At 38.8% G+C, this 18117-nt stretch overlaps 1 protein-coding gene and 1 pseudogene across 2 annotated transcripts in view; both read right to left on the bottom strand.

Annotated features, from left to right (window-relative positions):
- trarg1a (trafficking regulator of GLUT4 (SLC2A4) 1a) overlaps positions 1-3254 on the bottom strand; it is a 13020-nt gene extending 9766 nt beyond the window's left edge. For both annotated transcript variants that reach the window (XM_016488827.1, XM_016488826.1), the window contains exon 1: positions 2390-3254. In XM_016488827.1, coding sequence (XP_016344313.1) covers positions 2390-2773 — 384 coding nt within the window. In that variant the 5' untranslated portion in view covers positions 2774-3254. The remainder of the gene's footprint in view (positions 1-2389) is intronic.
- Positions 3255-4090: 836 nt separating this feature from the next.
- LOC107690418 (aryl-hydrocarbon-interacting protein-like 1) lies at positions 4091-12724 on the bottom strand (annotated as a pseudogene).
- Between the last annotated feature and the right edge of the window lie 5393 nt (positions 12725-18117).

The raw sequence follows: 18117 nt of genomic DNA, 5'->3' as shown, positions 1-18117 counted from the left end.
AGCAGAAGATGTTATAAATAAAAACAGTTAACAATGTTATTGAATAGAATATATTAAAACCGTTATTCCACAACATAGGCCTATTCTTATAGGCTACACAGACAAAACAGTCGGCGTTTTCTTTTCTATTTTACGCATCAGTAGTAAATCAAGACTTTGCAAGTTCTCTTATAGAATAAAATAATAAAAAAACAACATGGTATTAACTGTGTACAGAAAGCGCGTAAAGAACTCTCAACATTAGGCTACTACAAAGGTAAGTTTAATCTCGCAAAAACTCCCGTTAATAAAAAAATCTGACTACACTGCACAGTTAATCTCTTACACTGCATATTTGTTGTTTATGATGAATTCAGTGCTTTCACGTACAGTACACCACTTTTATTATTATTGCAGCTTAGATGTTCAAATAGCTGCAGTACTCCGACTTTGCCACAAGGAAAAGTGCGTACGCCTGCTCAGACCCTGACGTGGCGGTAAGTACTTTTCCACGTCAAAGACCGTTTTTATAAATATGAATGTTGCCGTGGATTTTAGCGTACGCACACTCTAAGATCAAATCTGTGCGTATGCACATTTTATAAATGAGGCCCCAGGACTCTAAATATCCAAACTGTCATAACACAAAGGCTCTGCGAAAGGCATCAAGTGAGATCCCACCGGAATGGTTTTTGATAGGGGCACAGCAGGGATCATTCTGTACTGTAAATCTATATAGGATTTTGATCTTTACAAGAAACCGGAGCACATTTGTATGGCGCTTTTCCGCTGATGAGAATTTAATGCTCTAATTTGTGTTTCTCTAATAGTGCATGTCCTACTGAAACACTTAGAAAGCTGTAATGAGCACTGAGCACACAATGGTTCAAAATTCACTTAAGGCTGAATTTGACTGTGTCTTATTAAATTTACTTAAATTATGTTTAAAAGCTGCTCTTCTGTGACTCCACTGGAAAGTCTAATTTGTATACTGCTGAGGTTATACGCTGCTGATTCACTGTTCTTTCAGAGCGAGGGGATGAAAAAGTGAACACAAAAGCACTCATCTTTGATTATAGAAACGGGGCATACTGTTATCTGCTAATAAGGATATCTTTTGCAGAGGGACAATGCAGGATCGTGCTAAATAGTTCATAGACATGTCATGAACACCATCTTTTGTACATCTTCATTAAATACAGATAAATGGTACCACACCCTACATACAAGCACTCTCACAGTCTGATCCTCTAAGTTACATGGATGGAAATAAAGCTGTTATTTGGCGTATTTTGGGGATCAATAATGATATTTGTATCTATGCTTTGTAAACATGTTTGCCTTGTAGCCTCAACTGTATGAACCTAAAGCTTGTTCAAAAATAACAATGCTTTCAATCAAAATTAGGCTTGCTTTCATTTTCTGGCTTTTTAAGAACAATCTGCATCATATTTATGCTGCTTAATTGAATGTTTTGCATCACAGTCCCTAGAGTTTGTGCTGTGCAGGTGCTTGATGTGCGGTGGAGGTATTCTGCACCAATTTTCTGGCGAATAACTCTCTAGCACGCAGGCAGGTCCGTTTACTGCGAGCATATGCAGGGCTGTAAATCACACCTGTCAGTGGATCTATGCTCTGCTCTCTCAATGCAGCTCCCGTGCTTTTGCATATGATTTGCAAGAGTATGGCAAGTCATTTTAGCAATTATGCTCACTTGTATCAAATTAAAACTAAACTAGTACTATTAAAACTAACTAGTATCTATTTTATTACATCATTTTAATTGCTATCTATTTCAGTTGTGCTAGTACTTATGTATTGGTTAGTACCTGGACAGTATTTTTAAGACACTAGTATGTAGCTCATTAGCTATGATTGCCTTTTACCATATATAAATGACTAGTTTTAATAGTTCAATTAAAAAAAAAATCTTACCACAGTAATAAGAGTTTAAAAAAAAAAGAAGTAACAAATGGAATGCACGCTAATCTGAAATAAAGTACTATACTAATGTACTAAGAAAACGGGAAAATATTGTAACTATTTGAACAATTAACAAAATTAGTATGCATTGAATAAGTGACTAGGCTAATAGATGCAGTAACTGTTGGAATAAGAATCTAATGAATTGTTACTAGTAAATTTGGAAAAAGATACTAGTGACTAGACTATTCAGCTTTAAAGTAGCCTACAAGTAACATTAGTTTAAGGGATACCTATAAAAGGCTTGCCATACAACAGATAGACACTGTTTATTGACTCGAAAGATGCTTGTGTGGTTTGTTCAAGTACTTTCAGCACAATTTTGTGCCATACAGAAATATTTACAGTACAATGTGGGACTGCTGGTCTGAATTAGGAAATAACACCCAGACTTTAATTATTTCAATTATAACTTATTGATACTCACCATAATTGAATAGACCAATGCAACGATGCTTAGTGGCCACACGGGACAAAAGCAGGACAAAATGACCAGTATGAGGTAGTCTTTGGGTTTCTGCTGCTCTTGGGCGGCATTACCGGTCGATGAAGTGCGGCTCAGGCTCACTCTGGACGGGGAGAGAGGAGCCGACCCGAGCTGCCCCGCTGATCCGGATCTCAGCGGCAGACTGTGGCCGTTCTGGTCCCCGTCGAGAGCCTTGTCACTCCCGACACTGACCGTGAAGGAGCTGGAGGTCTTCACCCCGGTGGGCTCGGTGGTCACGAGGAGTTTCTCGGTCTCGGCTGGTTGCGTTCCGCCGCTCTCCCCCAGATTCGATTTCGCAAACTCCGTATCTGTGTTTATTGCCATTGTGGAAATCCAAAGTTAATGTTTCTGAAAGAAAAAAAAAACCTTTTGGTGGATAAGAAATATTATCAAAGTTGTCAGACGAGGCTAATTTCCCATTGTTTACGATTTTTCAACTTCGAATGACGCGTTTGATTGTATTCATACGGTTATTGTGACTTTCAACGTAGAAAAAATATGTCCAGATTTTTTTCCTCGCAGTTTTTTTTAACTAATTAAAACAAGTCAAAGAGGCGTTGTGACTTTATCCTCCCATGTCGATATGGTCATCCTCTCTGTGTGATCGTGTTTAATGGATTCAGTTCCGCTCAGTTCAATCCAGATCGGAGGACAATCTCCTCTGCCCACACACTCAACTAAACCACAGAGACGCGACTCATCTGGACTTCAGCATTTCCACAGCACAGCAACATTAGGCTACCCAAAACGTCTTAAAAGGCGTAGGAAAAAAAAATCAGTTTTCTTGTGTGAAAATTAAAAAGGAGGTGCCTTTGTGATGTTGCAGCGGAAGAACAGCAGGTTAACGTTGTTGCACAGCAGCAGCAAGTGCAGTGATGTTCCTCTCTCACCTCCTCTGCATCAGTGATGGAGGTGCGCTGGTCTTTCTATGCAATACTCCCAATGTTCTTCCCCTGGGGATGCTGCAATACCTCCATGTGTTTTTGCGAGCCTTTTAAAACATTTTATACCATAAACAAGCATTACTTATGCTATTTTCGTATTATTTTATTACTTAGCCAAATAGTCAAAGATTGAAGTGGTCAGAAGGAGGATACAGAGAGAGAGAGAGAGAGCCCATATATTGTGATGAATAAAAGAAGGATATCTGGAAAAATTACATGAGACTTGAACACCAATTATTTTTTCTTTTTATCAGCTCAAAACCTCAGTGATCTCTCATTAATCAAACTAGCGGATAGTGTTTGAATTATCTATGTGCTGTTCCTCATTTAATCATAACTAATCATTAGACTTTCACAATGTTGTCCCCACTTAATGACAAGCCTGGTTTCATGAGGAGAATGTAAATATGCTGGGAAACTGTAGACAGAAACACGGGAATCCCCTTAAAATAATATCTTATGTAATGACATTGATCTAATCTGTTCCTCAACTGATATCATTGTGGGGGTCATGAATTGACGGAAAAATTAAATTATAAAAATGCAAAATCGAATTTATTAGGGGAAAAAATCATAACCAGTTTTCAGTTCTCACTCTTGAAATGGTAATAACAGTCTTACAGTAATATTTGGCAATCAAGAAATCAAGTAGACCTCATATAATTAAATAGTTTTAATTTAATTTAATATTAGTTAAAATATTTAAATCTCTCAAACATGATTAATTTATGAACATGATAGATTTAATAAACATTATACATTTTATTTTTAATATTTTAATTAATTATAGGACTGTTTGCTATGTCAGTGCATAAAGAGTGGGACATGTAGAGTTACCATGAAGTTTATGTTTAGAGACACAAAATGCTACTGATGAATTAATTATTCATTATTCAATTGTCCACCACAACATAGCAACTGATTGAGTACTATTTTATTGGATGATTTGGCAAAACTACAATCACTATATGGTAAAGTTAAATCTTACATTATAATGTAGAATGCATGAAGAAAAGCAGCAGAAAAAGCATTACAGAAGTAAAAAGTCAAAAGGGTTCAACTGGAGTCATTTGTTCTGACGATACGAGATCTTGGTCTGCGTGTTCTGGACAAGTTATCTCTGGAGTTGTATGTTTTGGTGATGGTTCTTCAGAAACTAATTGCTCCAGAAACATTTCTACTGCATCTAACTGTTCTGGAGTAGCTTCTTCTGTGGTAGTTTGTTCTGGAGTCACATTCTGAGTTCTGAGTTCTGATTGTTCTGGTTTCTCATGATCAGAACTTGATAGTGCAGTAGATGTTTCTTCTTGTGAAACAATGTCTTGTGTAACTTCTTGTGCTGAAGTTATTTGCGTTGAATTTGCTTGTTCTTCACCTGTTTGCTCTATCGGTGCTTCCTCTGAACTCTGTTTTCCTTGAGTTGTTTCTTGTTCTGGAGACATTTGCTCTGGAATCTCTTGCTCTGGATTCTCCAGCTCTAGAGACTCTTGCTCTCTCGCCATTTTTGTGAACATGCCCTTGTATTTCAGTCTGTCTTCCTCATTTTTTAACTCCATTCTCATTTTGAGAACTGCAAGCTCTTTCTTGATTGTCTTTTTCATGCCTGGGTCCAGATCCAGGACACTCATGAAATCATCTCTGGCCTCAGCTTCATTCCACACCTCCATGTGGGCTTTTCCACGGAGATAGAAGGCTTTCATTGCCCCTGCAAATACAGAGAATGCTTTCAACAACTGGTGCATTTGACATCAGGAAACACATCTTGTTATAAGGCCAATTCACATCGCATCAACAGATGCAGACCAACAGCGACAGTCAACCGATTACAGTACATCAGTTCTTCTCAGGCATTCTAAGACCCGACAAACACAGAATCAACATGAGCAATCGGTGAAAACTAGTGCCGGCAGACATCAACAGGTCTAACACACTGATGAGGCAAATGTCTGTTGCCATTTGTCTGTGATTGTAATTGGTCAGTAAATGGTGGGAGAACTGACAATCCTGTTACTCACCAGGGTGCTGGTTGATGATGTCAGTTGTGTGTTCAATGACCTCATAGTACTCCTCCATGCACAGCAGACACTGACAGTAGTTTAAAGTGAGTGTGTTGGCCATCTTCTCCAGTCTCAGCCAGGGAGCTTCCCATGCCTTTTCCTGAAGAAACAGACACATTTCAATTAAATGAGACATGCCTCATTAATATTATATAAGTGGTATTATTATTCTATCCTTTCATGATCAAAACAAGGAGATTTTTTTCTAAGAATATAGCCATTTTTAAGCTACTGAATGTATTAAAACCTGTTACAGAGGTGTATTCTTACCTTTGTCTGCACATTCTTGATGCACATAATGGCTTCCTTATATTTCAGTGTGGTGTCATCATATCGGCCCTGTTTGAAGAGCTTGTTCCCTTGACCACAGGTTCCGCTTTCATTCAGAGCCCAGGACTCTCTGTCATACTCTCACTGGGCTGCTGTACCTGAACCCATTATTGATTACTGCAGTAAGTTTCGCACATAAAATTAATTTCCAGTTAATGCCACGGCTTAAACAGGTTTGAAAATGATCTCATAGCTCTACCTAGTGGTCATTTTGTGTACTGCGCTTGTGAATAAAAAAAACAGAGTCAGCGGTCTGGCGTAGATCTACTGAAAGCAGTAAGTTGAATAATGTATTTCACTAAATATAATATTGCAGATAAATAAAAAGCCATGAAAGGTTACAGCAGGTGCATATATGGGAAGTATATTATTAAAGAAGACAAAGTCCTGCACACTGCTGTAGCTTGCGAAGAATAATTCAATTCAAAGAATATTTGTTAGCACTACAGCTTTTCGATCTTTCTAAATTCCTGGCGAAGGTCTTTAGAATAAAACCTTGTAGTGATGATAAATATCAAGCCTTCTTTGCAAGCTAAAGCAATGTGTGGGACCTGTTCTTCATGTAAAGTAAAAGTACAAGTAAAATCCACATTAAATATGAAAGTATGTTTACGCAAATATCTGCTCATTTACAAATGAATGCAAATATTTTTCTCAATGTGACTGAAAGTCCAGACCTTCAGAAGTTCCATTACAAAGTAAAGAGGCTGTGGTTCTTTCTGAAGCTCATCCAAATCATCATAGCCCAGGCTGTGGTAGGCAAACATGTTGACCATGCCGCAGGTGTGAATGTGCCGGTCCACTGGATCTTTCCCCACTGCGATACGCCGCAGACTCTTTGCCACTATTGGATGCTGTGTGCTGCTCGGCCATAGAGGAAAGAACATAAAACACTGAAAACACTAATACTTACTTATAATCCCTAAAATAAATAATTTTCAGGGTAAAAGTTACATTTATTGGAGTTATTGCAAATAATTCCATTTCCAACTAGTATTTTAAAAGCCATTTCTAAAGCTTAAAAGTGTGTTTTATGTGTTCATGACTGTGTTTGTATTAACAATCTTGGCATTCCCATAATGCTAGAGACTGTTAGAGCCACAGTACTGTATCTCAGGTGCTGGAGCTGGGATGGCAGCTGTAAATGATGATTATACCATGTGGAACAGACTCAGATTAATCCTATTTCGTAAGGATTTAAGCTTTCTGTCAGGCTAACATATGACACACTCCAGTCTGGAACTGTGGTATTCCACAACTTTGTGCTTGTAGCTAAGCATAAAGGTCACTGACTGAAATGTCAATCACCATTTCTCATCTGAACACATTTACTGTAAAGGGTTATCGGTTTATGATGTCAGTTTACAATTTGGCCTTCACTCAAACGTGAGGTGTGAATATTTTTTTAAGATCATTTTCTACTGTTCAAAGTTTTGGGTTCAGGAATATTTTTTGAAAATAAATTCAGAAAGAATGCATTAATTTGATCAAAAATTACCTTAAAGACAAAGTTACAAAAAAAATTCTGTTTCAATCAAATGCTCTTGTTTTGAACATTCTATTCATCAAAGAATCCTGGAAAAAAATGTATCACGGTTTCCACAAAAATATTAAGCAGCACAACTATTTTCAACATTGATAGTAATAAGAAATGTTATGAGCACCAAATCAACATATTAGAATGATTTCTGCTGAAAATTCAGCTTTGTCATCACAGGAATAAACTATATTTTAAAATATATTCAAAAAGAAAATGGTTATTTTATTATATTATTTTATTAATTACTGGTTTTACTGTACTCTACAAATAATTGACTAGTAACTTAATAATAATTAGTATTCAATAAAATTATTATTATTATTGATTTTTGTGTCTTTGAATTTCAGTTTGATAGATTCCATTTACTTTAGATCCAATTCAATGTCCGATGAGTCTGGACGATTCAGTTATTTATAATTTTAAATTCCACCTCTGTAGTTTGTGGTACTGACCAGGGAGAATGGGAGGGACCACATGGAAAATCACATTATACTTACAATGACGTCACAGCAGAACTCAGCCACCTCCCCTATGTGCATGGACATGAGCAGAATCTCCCAGACATCCAGTTTAAACAAGTTCCCGATCACCATTTCTATGGGCATACCTGCCTTCTTACTGTCATCGATCACTGTACGCTCATCATTGCAGAGCTGAGTGCGGAAATGGAACGTCACCTGTAAGGAACATGGAAGAGTTTAAAAAAGCTTTAGCCCCAAATTTTGTTATTTTGGGTTAAATCTGCTGTTAAATCCACAAAAAAAAAAAAAAACTAGTACTCAGCACTAAAAATCTCTATATACCTCATGAGAACTTATAGTTTTTGCTTATTTGAAGCCACACACTCCCTACAAGTGACGTGATCAACTTACTATGACATTAAAGAGACAAGAAAACTACTTTGCCTACTCCCATAAAAACAACCTATTACGTGTGTAATGAAAAAAGACGTGATCCCTAGATTCAGTTAGGCAAACAATGAAATGACTCACATCCTGGAACAGTTTCTACTGTTATAGATGCAATGACGCTTCTGCCATTTACATGTATAAAATATGACTGTAAAGCTGTACCTTAGTTCCTGTGACAAATTTAGGCTTCTCACCGGTCCCTCCATGCAAGATGGTTTTCTTGATCCCTTCAACACCCATCATCATGATGCCCTCCATGATGTCTGTGATGTATTTGTAATGGAAGTGTGTTTGTATTTGTGTGACTGAAGAGGTGTAAAGACTGACTGGATCTGGATTAAGAAGGCTGGGATAACAGGATTAGGGCCAGCAGCCCCACCTTCTCATCCACAGAAGGGCTTTCCTCAGCATCTTCACACTACATCCACAACCAGAAGAGCCTAGAACCTTCTGGACAAAGCCGAGGTTCTTCAGCCGCCTACTGTTCATCCCAACATGGTCCTTAGGAACTCTGAAAGAAAGGATATGATGTAGAGCCGGGTATGGACTCAATGACCCCATCACACACATGTGGCCAACAGCTGGATCGTAACGAGTGTGTTGCAGCACTGCCAGTGCCGAGCCCCTGCTGAGACAAAAGTTTGAAACAACCCATCTGCATTATGCCGTTTTGTAAAACGGTTCTGGATTAGACACTAAATTACATGCAATTATGTTTTTTACAAGCCATGTCTGAACATTGTGTACCAGCCTATTAGATTCTGCAATATTAGTAAGCAGTGGATTCTCTGGACAAAACAATCAGGATGGTACTAACTATCATACTGTACATTCAAAAGTGAAAAACGCATTTTGTGGTCAACACAGGATGGTTATCTGCCATTAATAAGATCTGTTAAAAAGGTTACACATTCTGTAGCCATCTGATATATATTGGCCGTGGCTGAGTTCTTACAGATGCTTTAGTGCAAGTTAAGAGTTTATTGTACATTTCCTGTAACAATAATAGAATATACTTAAGTTTACATTCCTGAAATCACGTGGTCAATGCTGTTGCTCTGTATTTTTGTTTAAAATTGGATGCTGCCATCCAAGTCTATCTAAAAACCGTGTATCGCCCTCTGCTGGCCACAATGTGGACTTTGAGATCTTTATTTGGCTCTTAATTTAGGACTCTTTTCAGATTCAGAATATCAATGTCTCTGTCCATGTCTGTTCCTTATATCAAAATAAAGAATGTTTAAGTAAATGCTTCATTATTGTATTCGGTTTATTGTGTGTTTAGTTAAAAAGCAGTAATGAATGTATATAATATTCAATAAGGCTCTGTAGTTGTACAGTAGCTAAGCTAGTTTATATCATCTTGCAGAAGTAATACTGAAGGTTTCCTAACCAAACGGGCTTCCAGAAGTACTAGATAGACCACCGTTCAAAAGTTTGGAGTCTGTAAGATTTTTTAATATTTTTTTTCTCATGTTCACCTAGGCTGCGTTTATTTCAAAAAATGATGATTAAAAAAAAAACATTAAATATTGTGAAATATTGTTGCAATTCTTTTCTGTATTAATATATTTTAAAAAATGATATATTTGATAGCAAAGCTGATTTTTCAGCAGTCATTACTCCAGTCTTCAGTGTCACATGATCCTGCAGAAATCATTCTAATATACAGATTTGGTGCAGAAGAAACATTATTATTAATGTTAAAAAATTGTTTTGTTTAATATTTTTGTGGAACTATGATACTTTTTTTCAGGATTATGTAATGAATAGAATGTTCAAAAGAACAGCATTTATTTGAAATATATATTTTTTTGTAAATGTAAGTTTTGTAAATAAATGTTTTACTGTCACTTTTAATAATTTTAATGCATCCTTGATGAATAAAAGTATAAATTTCTTTTTTTTTTAATTCTTACTGACAGCAAAATGTTTTAACAGTAGTCTCCGTCTGGTACTAGACATGTCTGAGGCTTATTCTGAATGCTCTTCATAATCAACGATGAAAGTTGTAACCTTCTCTCAAAAGACTTCCAAAATCTGAATTATAAAGTGAAAAAAGTGAAGTGACATGTGGCCAAGTACGGTGACCCATACTCAGAATTAGTGCTCTGCATTTATCCCATCCAAAGTGCACACAAACAGCAGTGAACACACACACACCGTGTACACACACCCGGAGCAGTGGGCAGCCATTTTTTTTACTGCGGCGCCCAGGGAGCAGTTGGGGTTTCAGTGCCTTGCTCAAGGGCACCTCAGTCGTGGTATTGAAGGTGGGAGAGAGCGCTGTACATTCACTCCCCCCACCTACAATCCCTACTGGTACGAGAGTCCGACTCTCTAACCATTAGGCCACGACTTCCCCGGGATGTATTTTTTTTTTTAAGATTTATTTTTGGCGTTTTTGCCTTTTATTGATAGGATAGTAGTGAGACAGGAAGCGAAGTGGGAGAGAGAGGGGGGACGGGATCAGGAAAGGTCCGCGAGCCGGGACTCAAACACGGGACACCCAAAACACAATGGCACTATATGTCGACACGCTGCCCACGAGGCTATCGGTGACGACTTCCCCGGGATGTTCACATGCCAGAATCGAGCATAAAAGCATTATGGTGTTGTTTGTTTTCCTGAAAGTGGTGTTATGTTCAATTTCAACATATTCTTGTAAATAACATTGATTAAAATGTTAATGACAGCACCTATATTACACAGTTTTACTGTTTATGAAAAGGTTTTAGACCTTGTGTCTTTTCCAATGGCTTCACTCTTCTGTGGTGTTTTATGATTTATGACATTTGGTGTTACCCAAACAACTTTTTAATTTAAAGCCTGTGACAGAGCAGAAAATATGCCATAATTTGGAGGTTTTTAAGTTTACATCAATCAAGGCATATCATCCATCTTGATCTTTTTTTTTTTTAAGTGTTTTTTTTTTTTTGCTATTAGATAATTATAAAAATAATACTACTACTAGGAAAATAATACTAAAAATAATTTTCTGGATGTTGAAACTGTCATTGAAATGGACATTACAGATAACTATTAACTATATATATTTTTAATTGTTAATTATGGCTAAAATGTGACCCTGGACTACAAAACCAGTCATAAGTGTCATTTTTTCGAAATTGAGATTTATACATCATCTGAACGCTGACATGATCTTTACTTAATATCCTATTGATTTTTGGCATAAAATAAAAATCAATAATTTTGACCCATACAATGTATTTTTGGCTATTGCTACAAATATACCCCAGCGACTTAAGACTGGTTTTGTGGTCCAGGGTCACAAATGGTTATTTATGACTATAAAGCATGGTCATATTATGTGTTTCTGGAGCAGGCCAAAATGTACATGTTAAAGTAACTTTCATTAAAGAACAATGAAATTTTTGTTTAAAAAAAAAAAAAAGTTCTCTTTGCTAAGATCAGTTGATTTCTCAAGCTCTTCATGGCTGTTTAAAGAATCCTGCAGTGGAGCGGCTGCAGTGCGATGGCTGTAAGCGGGTCTGATCTGTGCAGCTCTGTGATTGCTCACCTGCCACAGACGCAGAAGGACATTAATGATGTGTAAGTGAGGTTTGGTGTCAGAGTGAGTCATGGAGACTGCGTCGGTTCACCCACGCATGCTGCATTGTGCGTGTGCCGCCACGTGGAGAACGGCATGTCCTACATCAAAACGATTCTATGAACAAATGAAAACCTGAATATTGAAAATGTATCAGCAATCCGCTCGTGTAATGTAACACTCACTGCTGGGCTCAGAATTAAAGGGTTAGTTCACCCAAAAATTTAAATTAGCCCATTTTTGTGGAAGGGTGCTTTTTATTTCACGTCATTTGAACCGAAGCACTGCAACACCCGCTGAGTACAACGATAGAGCTTGAAAGATCAAAGACCATTTTTAATATAACTCCGACTGGATTCGTCTGAAAGAAGAAAGTCATATACACCTAGGATGACTTGAGGGTGAGTAATTTATGGGCTAATTTAAATTTTTGGGTGAACTAACCCTTTAAGCTGTGATCCTGTATTCATAAAGAGATGAGGAGAGCACCTAGGAACAGCCAGGTGACTGGTCTGTCAGCATTAAGCCATGGCGATGTGTATGTGTGTGTGTGTGTTACCCTCATCCAGCCTTGTCATAATGTGACACACTGTGCTGGCCTGACACTACATGAAACTGTAGGAAACATCCTGTGTTAGGAGAGGAAGTGGTATCTGAGACGCCATTCCCCTTCAGGGAGCCCATTTTCTGTGGCCTTTTCACACATCCTGTGCGTTAGGTGTGTTAGGAACTCTTAGATAGACAGATATATAGAACGATAGAATGATAAAACGATAGATGGACAGACAGACAGACAGACAGACAGATAGATAGATAGATAGATAGACAGATAAATAGATAGATAGATAGAGATAGCTCCCAAGAAGTGATGCGAGTGTGTGTAATACCTGTAAGCTCCAGCAGGAGGGTGTCTGTTTGTTCCACTTTGTTCTGAGTTGATCAGAGCTGTCTGGACCTGCAAAACAGACACACCTGTAAAACCGAACACTGCTCTATTCTTCATAAATGTTCTACAGTCTGCACTATCCAAACCTTATGCCCATTCAGTGAATGAGCCATTAGTGTCATTAAAAAAAGTGTCAGTAATCTATCAATCAGGATCCCATGACCCAAAAATAAAGACCTATATCCAAAGATGAAGGTGGTGGTAGCCTACAACCACCAAGATTTCCTAAATAAGGGTGACTGGAGAGTTATTGGGATCACAAACCTGATCTGTGACTATTGCTCCCTTGAGCAACTCACTTAACCCCAGAATGCCTCTCTAAATAGTATGCCATCTGTCACTAAACAGTAACTTACTTAAAAGTCAATTTTATGTGATCATATATACAAGAAAACTTGATACGACACTAATCTGAGTTCCCTGATATAATACTGTAAGATACAAACTCCTGACAGCATAATGAATTCAGAGTTGACAGTGTCATGTTGGCCTTTGGGATCTAGGGCAACGAGTGGCCCGATATCTCCCCGCTGGAGCTTCATGTACCTCCGTCGACCTTTAGATACATACCACCGCGCATAGCAGGCAGTACAAAGGGCACATGAGCACACAATCTCACACTGAGTGCCTGCTGACACAGCCACCTTCCCACCATCATGTGGGACGAGCTATTCTATAAGCTCAGTCACTCAGGGAGACCAGCTGACCGGGATATTCTGGGATGGCCATAGAATCAGACGGTCCAACTCTCAACACTAAATGCTCTTTAACCTCTTCGGACTTTAGAGACCTGCATCTATGACAGACAGCACGGACACTCCATGGGCCAAAGCATTATCGCTAAAGAGTCTGGTCATAATACTCTCTAAGCACAGCATTACTTAACACACAGACAGGTCACCCTCTGTACTGCCAAAACACCCACAGTGATCTGTGCACAGGTGTCATTTTGCAGGGTGCCATATACTAGCTCTGCTAAATATGAGATTTAAAAAGATACATCCAAATTTTGATCAAAAGAGGTCAAAAGCCTTACAAGAACCAATTGACTGACGTCAAACCTGTCATAATGCTTCCTACAGCCATTGCAAGTGCAGGAATAGAGTGTCATGGTGAAGTGGATGATAATTGGTGAATAACAAATTGTTTACTCTTGAACTGGACCATCCTGAAAAATACTATGCTTCTGCATTATTTGAGCTTAAAGGTCTATGCGTTTGTCAGTTCGCATATGCTAAGCGCTTGCATCAAAACTAAAGTATTTTTTGGGCTTAACGGACCTTTGTTTTTGAGCATTCAAAACACTCGTACATGCACGGTTGTCTGCGCACAAGTTCACATGGATGCAAAAATTACTCTGCACATAGGTAATGTGCATATCAGCTAATGGCGAAAATTACGTAACATAGACTGTCTGCGAGCAAGAGCAAAACATGGACATGAAGTATACTTTGGGCTTATTGTTGTCACATTTTATTTCAGTTTTTTAAATGTTATTGAAACTAAATTTATTCGATTTTGGTCTTTATCTGACTTAAAATTGACCTTACGACAGATAAATGAGTGACAGCTCAAATAGCCAATCAAACTGCTGCATTGAGAAGCTTCGTTTGCCATCCGCCATTCTCTCCGTCAAGAGCTCTGTCCCAATTCAGAAGCCTTCGAAGGCTGCATTTGAAAACAAATTCCATCAACTGGCATGACAAAGGCCATCCCAATTTGAAGACTCCTTCAAATGCGGCCTTGAACTGCATCCTGCATAGGATACAACTAATGGATACTTTGTGGCCCAGACTATCCCGAGATTCATTGCGCCAATGATGACGGGACTTTTTGAGAGAAAATGCCGGATTACACTTTTATATGCAAGTATTGGGTTTAAACTTAGTCGAATATCTAATAATACAAATGTACAAATGTAAAAAAAAACTGAAATGAAAAACAACAACAACACAAAACTTTAAAGCTGTTTAAATGATGACTTACATCTTACTAAGATTTTATTTTATAGTTAGGTTCTACCATTGCAGACTTCGAAGGATGCAGCCTCTGAATTGGGACACAGCTAAGATTTACTGAATTGTTGCACAAATACAAACCTCCTTTTTCGACAAATCTCTTTATGGTAAATTGTAATTTCAATTCTTGATAAACTATGATCAACTGCATTTTACGTAATTTATTCCAAAATCATCAGGTAACTAAGCCCTGGATAAAATAATAGAATCTTCTGAAATAGATCTTGATTCAGGGTAAAAAATGTTGTACTGCAAAAATACACAAAGATAAAAAAGTAGTGTAATTCCACTGTTGTGAAAAAAAGCAACAACAATAGGAAGAAAAAAATAGTGTCAGATTTGCATTTCCTGCTTACATTTTCAATGAAACCAAAACCATGTACTGTATGGTACTGTTGCAGCGTATTACCAATGTTTTACAAAGTGTGCTTCAGTTAAGTCCTACAGTAGCATCTTTGAAGCCCTCTTAAGATGCTGGATTCAAGAGCGGGCCAGCAAATCCTCTTCACATAAATCTCATTTAATGTGTCCGGCCTCAAAACCTGAACTTTGTAACCTCACAGACATTCCATCATAAACCCCACCTCACCGACACACGCCGCTCGCTCAGGCCTTTGACATTTGGTCACATGAGTGATGCAGCTGTCGTTAAACGTGCTGCTAGTGTGACGCTGGAGAAGGAGATCTCTCGGGGTAGTGCGCAGTGTGTAGCATTCTCGGGTCCTGCAGGTCGGCCGGAGTGGAGTCAGAGCCAGACACGTGTTGGGAAGCCAACGACTGAGGCGGCCAGCCGCAGGGCTAAGCCAAAGCTGGGATGCATTATCACATTCCTCCATGCAGAGAGCCAGAGCAAAAGGTCCACTAAACAGTCCGCTCACAAGAATGCGGGCAGCAGGGAAGCTGTGGAAAAACACATCTTCTGTGTTTATGTAGAAATGTTTCTAAGGAATTTGAGTCATGTGATTCTGGAGTCATCGCTACACATCAACTCCACCTTAAGATCCCCTGAATGAAAAACAAATAGGTGGACAACTCAGTTTAATGATGTAATATCAAATTCAACCCCATTGTTGCTTAACCACATGAGGGTGTGGCAGAAATCCATGTTCTTGGGAATAATCAGAGGTCAGGACCTGGATTAGTGCAGTTTCTCAAAGAGTTGTGCCTCATACTGAACATTCCTGTGCCCCAGTGGCTATGTTCCTGTCAGGTAAGTCTTCACAGGTGAACAAAGGCATGTATACTTGTCATGGTTCACAGGAATGGCTATAAATAACATAAAAATAAATATACGCATCCCATGGACATTGGGGTATGGATGAATGCATGCGAAGGTCTCAGGTGAGGGCCTCAGAGAGCTTGTACCAACATCTTAGACTGCAGACCCACCCAAACGCACTCACTGACCTTCCCTGAATCAAACGCAAACCTCTCCCCTAGAAAAATGGGTCAATTATCCACAAGAAAGAGAAAGAGCGTGAGAGAATTTGAGGGCGCGTGCGTGTGGGAATGCCAGAGAGCTTTAAAAAAATGAAGAAAACAAGCTTTGTTCAAGCTGCTCTGGTTATAGAAAAATCTAACATGCATTTACATACAGCTATGAACAGTTTCTTCAAATATGCAAGTCTGGGCTCATTTTGGCTCTAAAACTTGGATGTACGATGGTATTTACAACAGTTAGCTAACATCATAGCCCATTATACAACAGTCCTTGAATTTGTCATTTCCAGTTTCGTCCTTGAATTTGATTGGCTGAGCTGTCTGTGTGTTCCAGACAGATTGTCAGCATATACATTAGTGGTAGAGATTTTACTTGATTATTTCCGCAGGTTACATTGTTAAGCCAGTAGGTGGCGACAAGTGACTGTCTTTATGCATGAGTCATTGAATCATTCATTCAACAGATTTGTTTAAAAACACTGATTAATTCACTTTACTATCCCATGAGGCCATGGGAGAGGTTTTGTGAAAGGCAGTGAATCAACGAAACTGAAGCTGGTAGCATAACAATGACAACATGGCGAATTAAAAAAATTCATGCAACACACAATCATACAATATGTAATATACTTTTTAACTTTTGTGAAGTAATTACTAACTCTAAAAATTACCTACTCTGAGAGTTTGTCATTGAATCATTCATTCAACCAATTCATTCAAAATGCTGATTCATGTAGGAACACAAAACTACTGATGGGTGCTTTCAAAGCACTGCTTCGTGAAGCTTTGAAACATTTGCAAATCATTCGTTTCGAAACAGTGGTTTAAAACTGCCAAAGTCATGTGATTTCAGTAAACAAGGCTTCTTTATGACATAACTGTTTCAAAACATTTCGAAATTTCAATGGTTTGCCGTTGGGGGGCGATCTCTGTAAACCCGTGAATCATGCGAGTTCATTGACATCTAGTATGGTTTTTACCTGGTCTTGGATCAGTTTTATCAATTTGTAGACATTTTTAATGAGACATTTGTGTAATTAAAAAGATGAGTAGTAGTAGTAGTAGTAGTAGTAGTCTTACTGGCCTGTTTAGACAAGCTCTCCATAAAACAAAAACAAGCCTTGCAAATCAATAATAACAATAATTTAAAAACATTTAAAACAATTGCAATGGGTTTTTAAAAGCTGTTTTTATGCCTGTTATGGCCTGAGTTTTTGATGCATTTACACAGCTTTGACCAGCAGGCATCACGGGCATGTGGTGCTTTGAGTTCCCTCTCATAGGCTCACTTCGATGCTGCGATGACGTCATCGCTTTGGGAACACCTTCGGTGTGACGAATGTCTGAAGCCCTTATACCATCACGCCAATTCATTGGCCAAATAGCGCTTAGCACCGCCCCCAAAGCGCACGTAGGTGAGCTATATAGCGTGCTGCGCGCTATTTTCATCAGATTTCATTTCCTTCAGGAAGCGAATCATCTGTCGCCCGTAGGAAAGCAAAAAAAAAAAGAAGGTCGTGTTCTTAGCTATTTCTCTAAAGAGCAGTTTACTCCTCTTCAGCGGACACGATGAGCTACAGGAGATGCATCGAGCCGTGTGACAGGTTCATCGCAGGAGGAGACAGGTGCGTGCAATGTTTGGGCCTACAGCATGCCCAAGCGGCGCTTAGCGGCCTTTCTGATTGTCGACACTGTGATAGCCTACAGCTAAAAGCACTGTGCTCGAGGTTCGCGGCCTTCTCAAATAAAGTAGGCCTCACGTCTAACCCCCGCTATCCCGTTTCTGTGGTTGCCGAGGCGCCGCACGAGACGGTCGCTTGGGGTGACGCATGCGAGCCGAGGCGTTTAGAGGGCGAGTCAACGGAATTTTCTCATTTTCTCTCGCTCTCTCCGGGCCATGTGCAAGCGCTT

The sequence above is a fragment of the Sinocyclocheilus anshuiensis genome, unplaced genomic scaffold (genome assembly GCF_001515605.1).
Source record: "Sinocyclocheilus anshuiensis isolate Anshui unplaced genomic scaffold, SAMN03320099.WGS_v1.1 scaffold1455, whole genome shotgun sequence".
Classification (NCBI taxonomy): domain Eukaryota; kingdom Metazoa; phylum Chordata; class Actinopteri; order Cypriniformes; family Cyprinidae; genus Sinocyclocheilus; species Sinocyclocheilus anshuiensis.
Note: the sequence above shows the minus strand (reverse complement) of the source record. Positions and strands in the feature narration are given on the sequence as shown.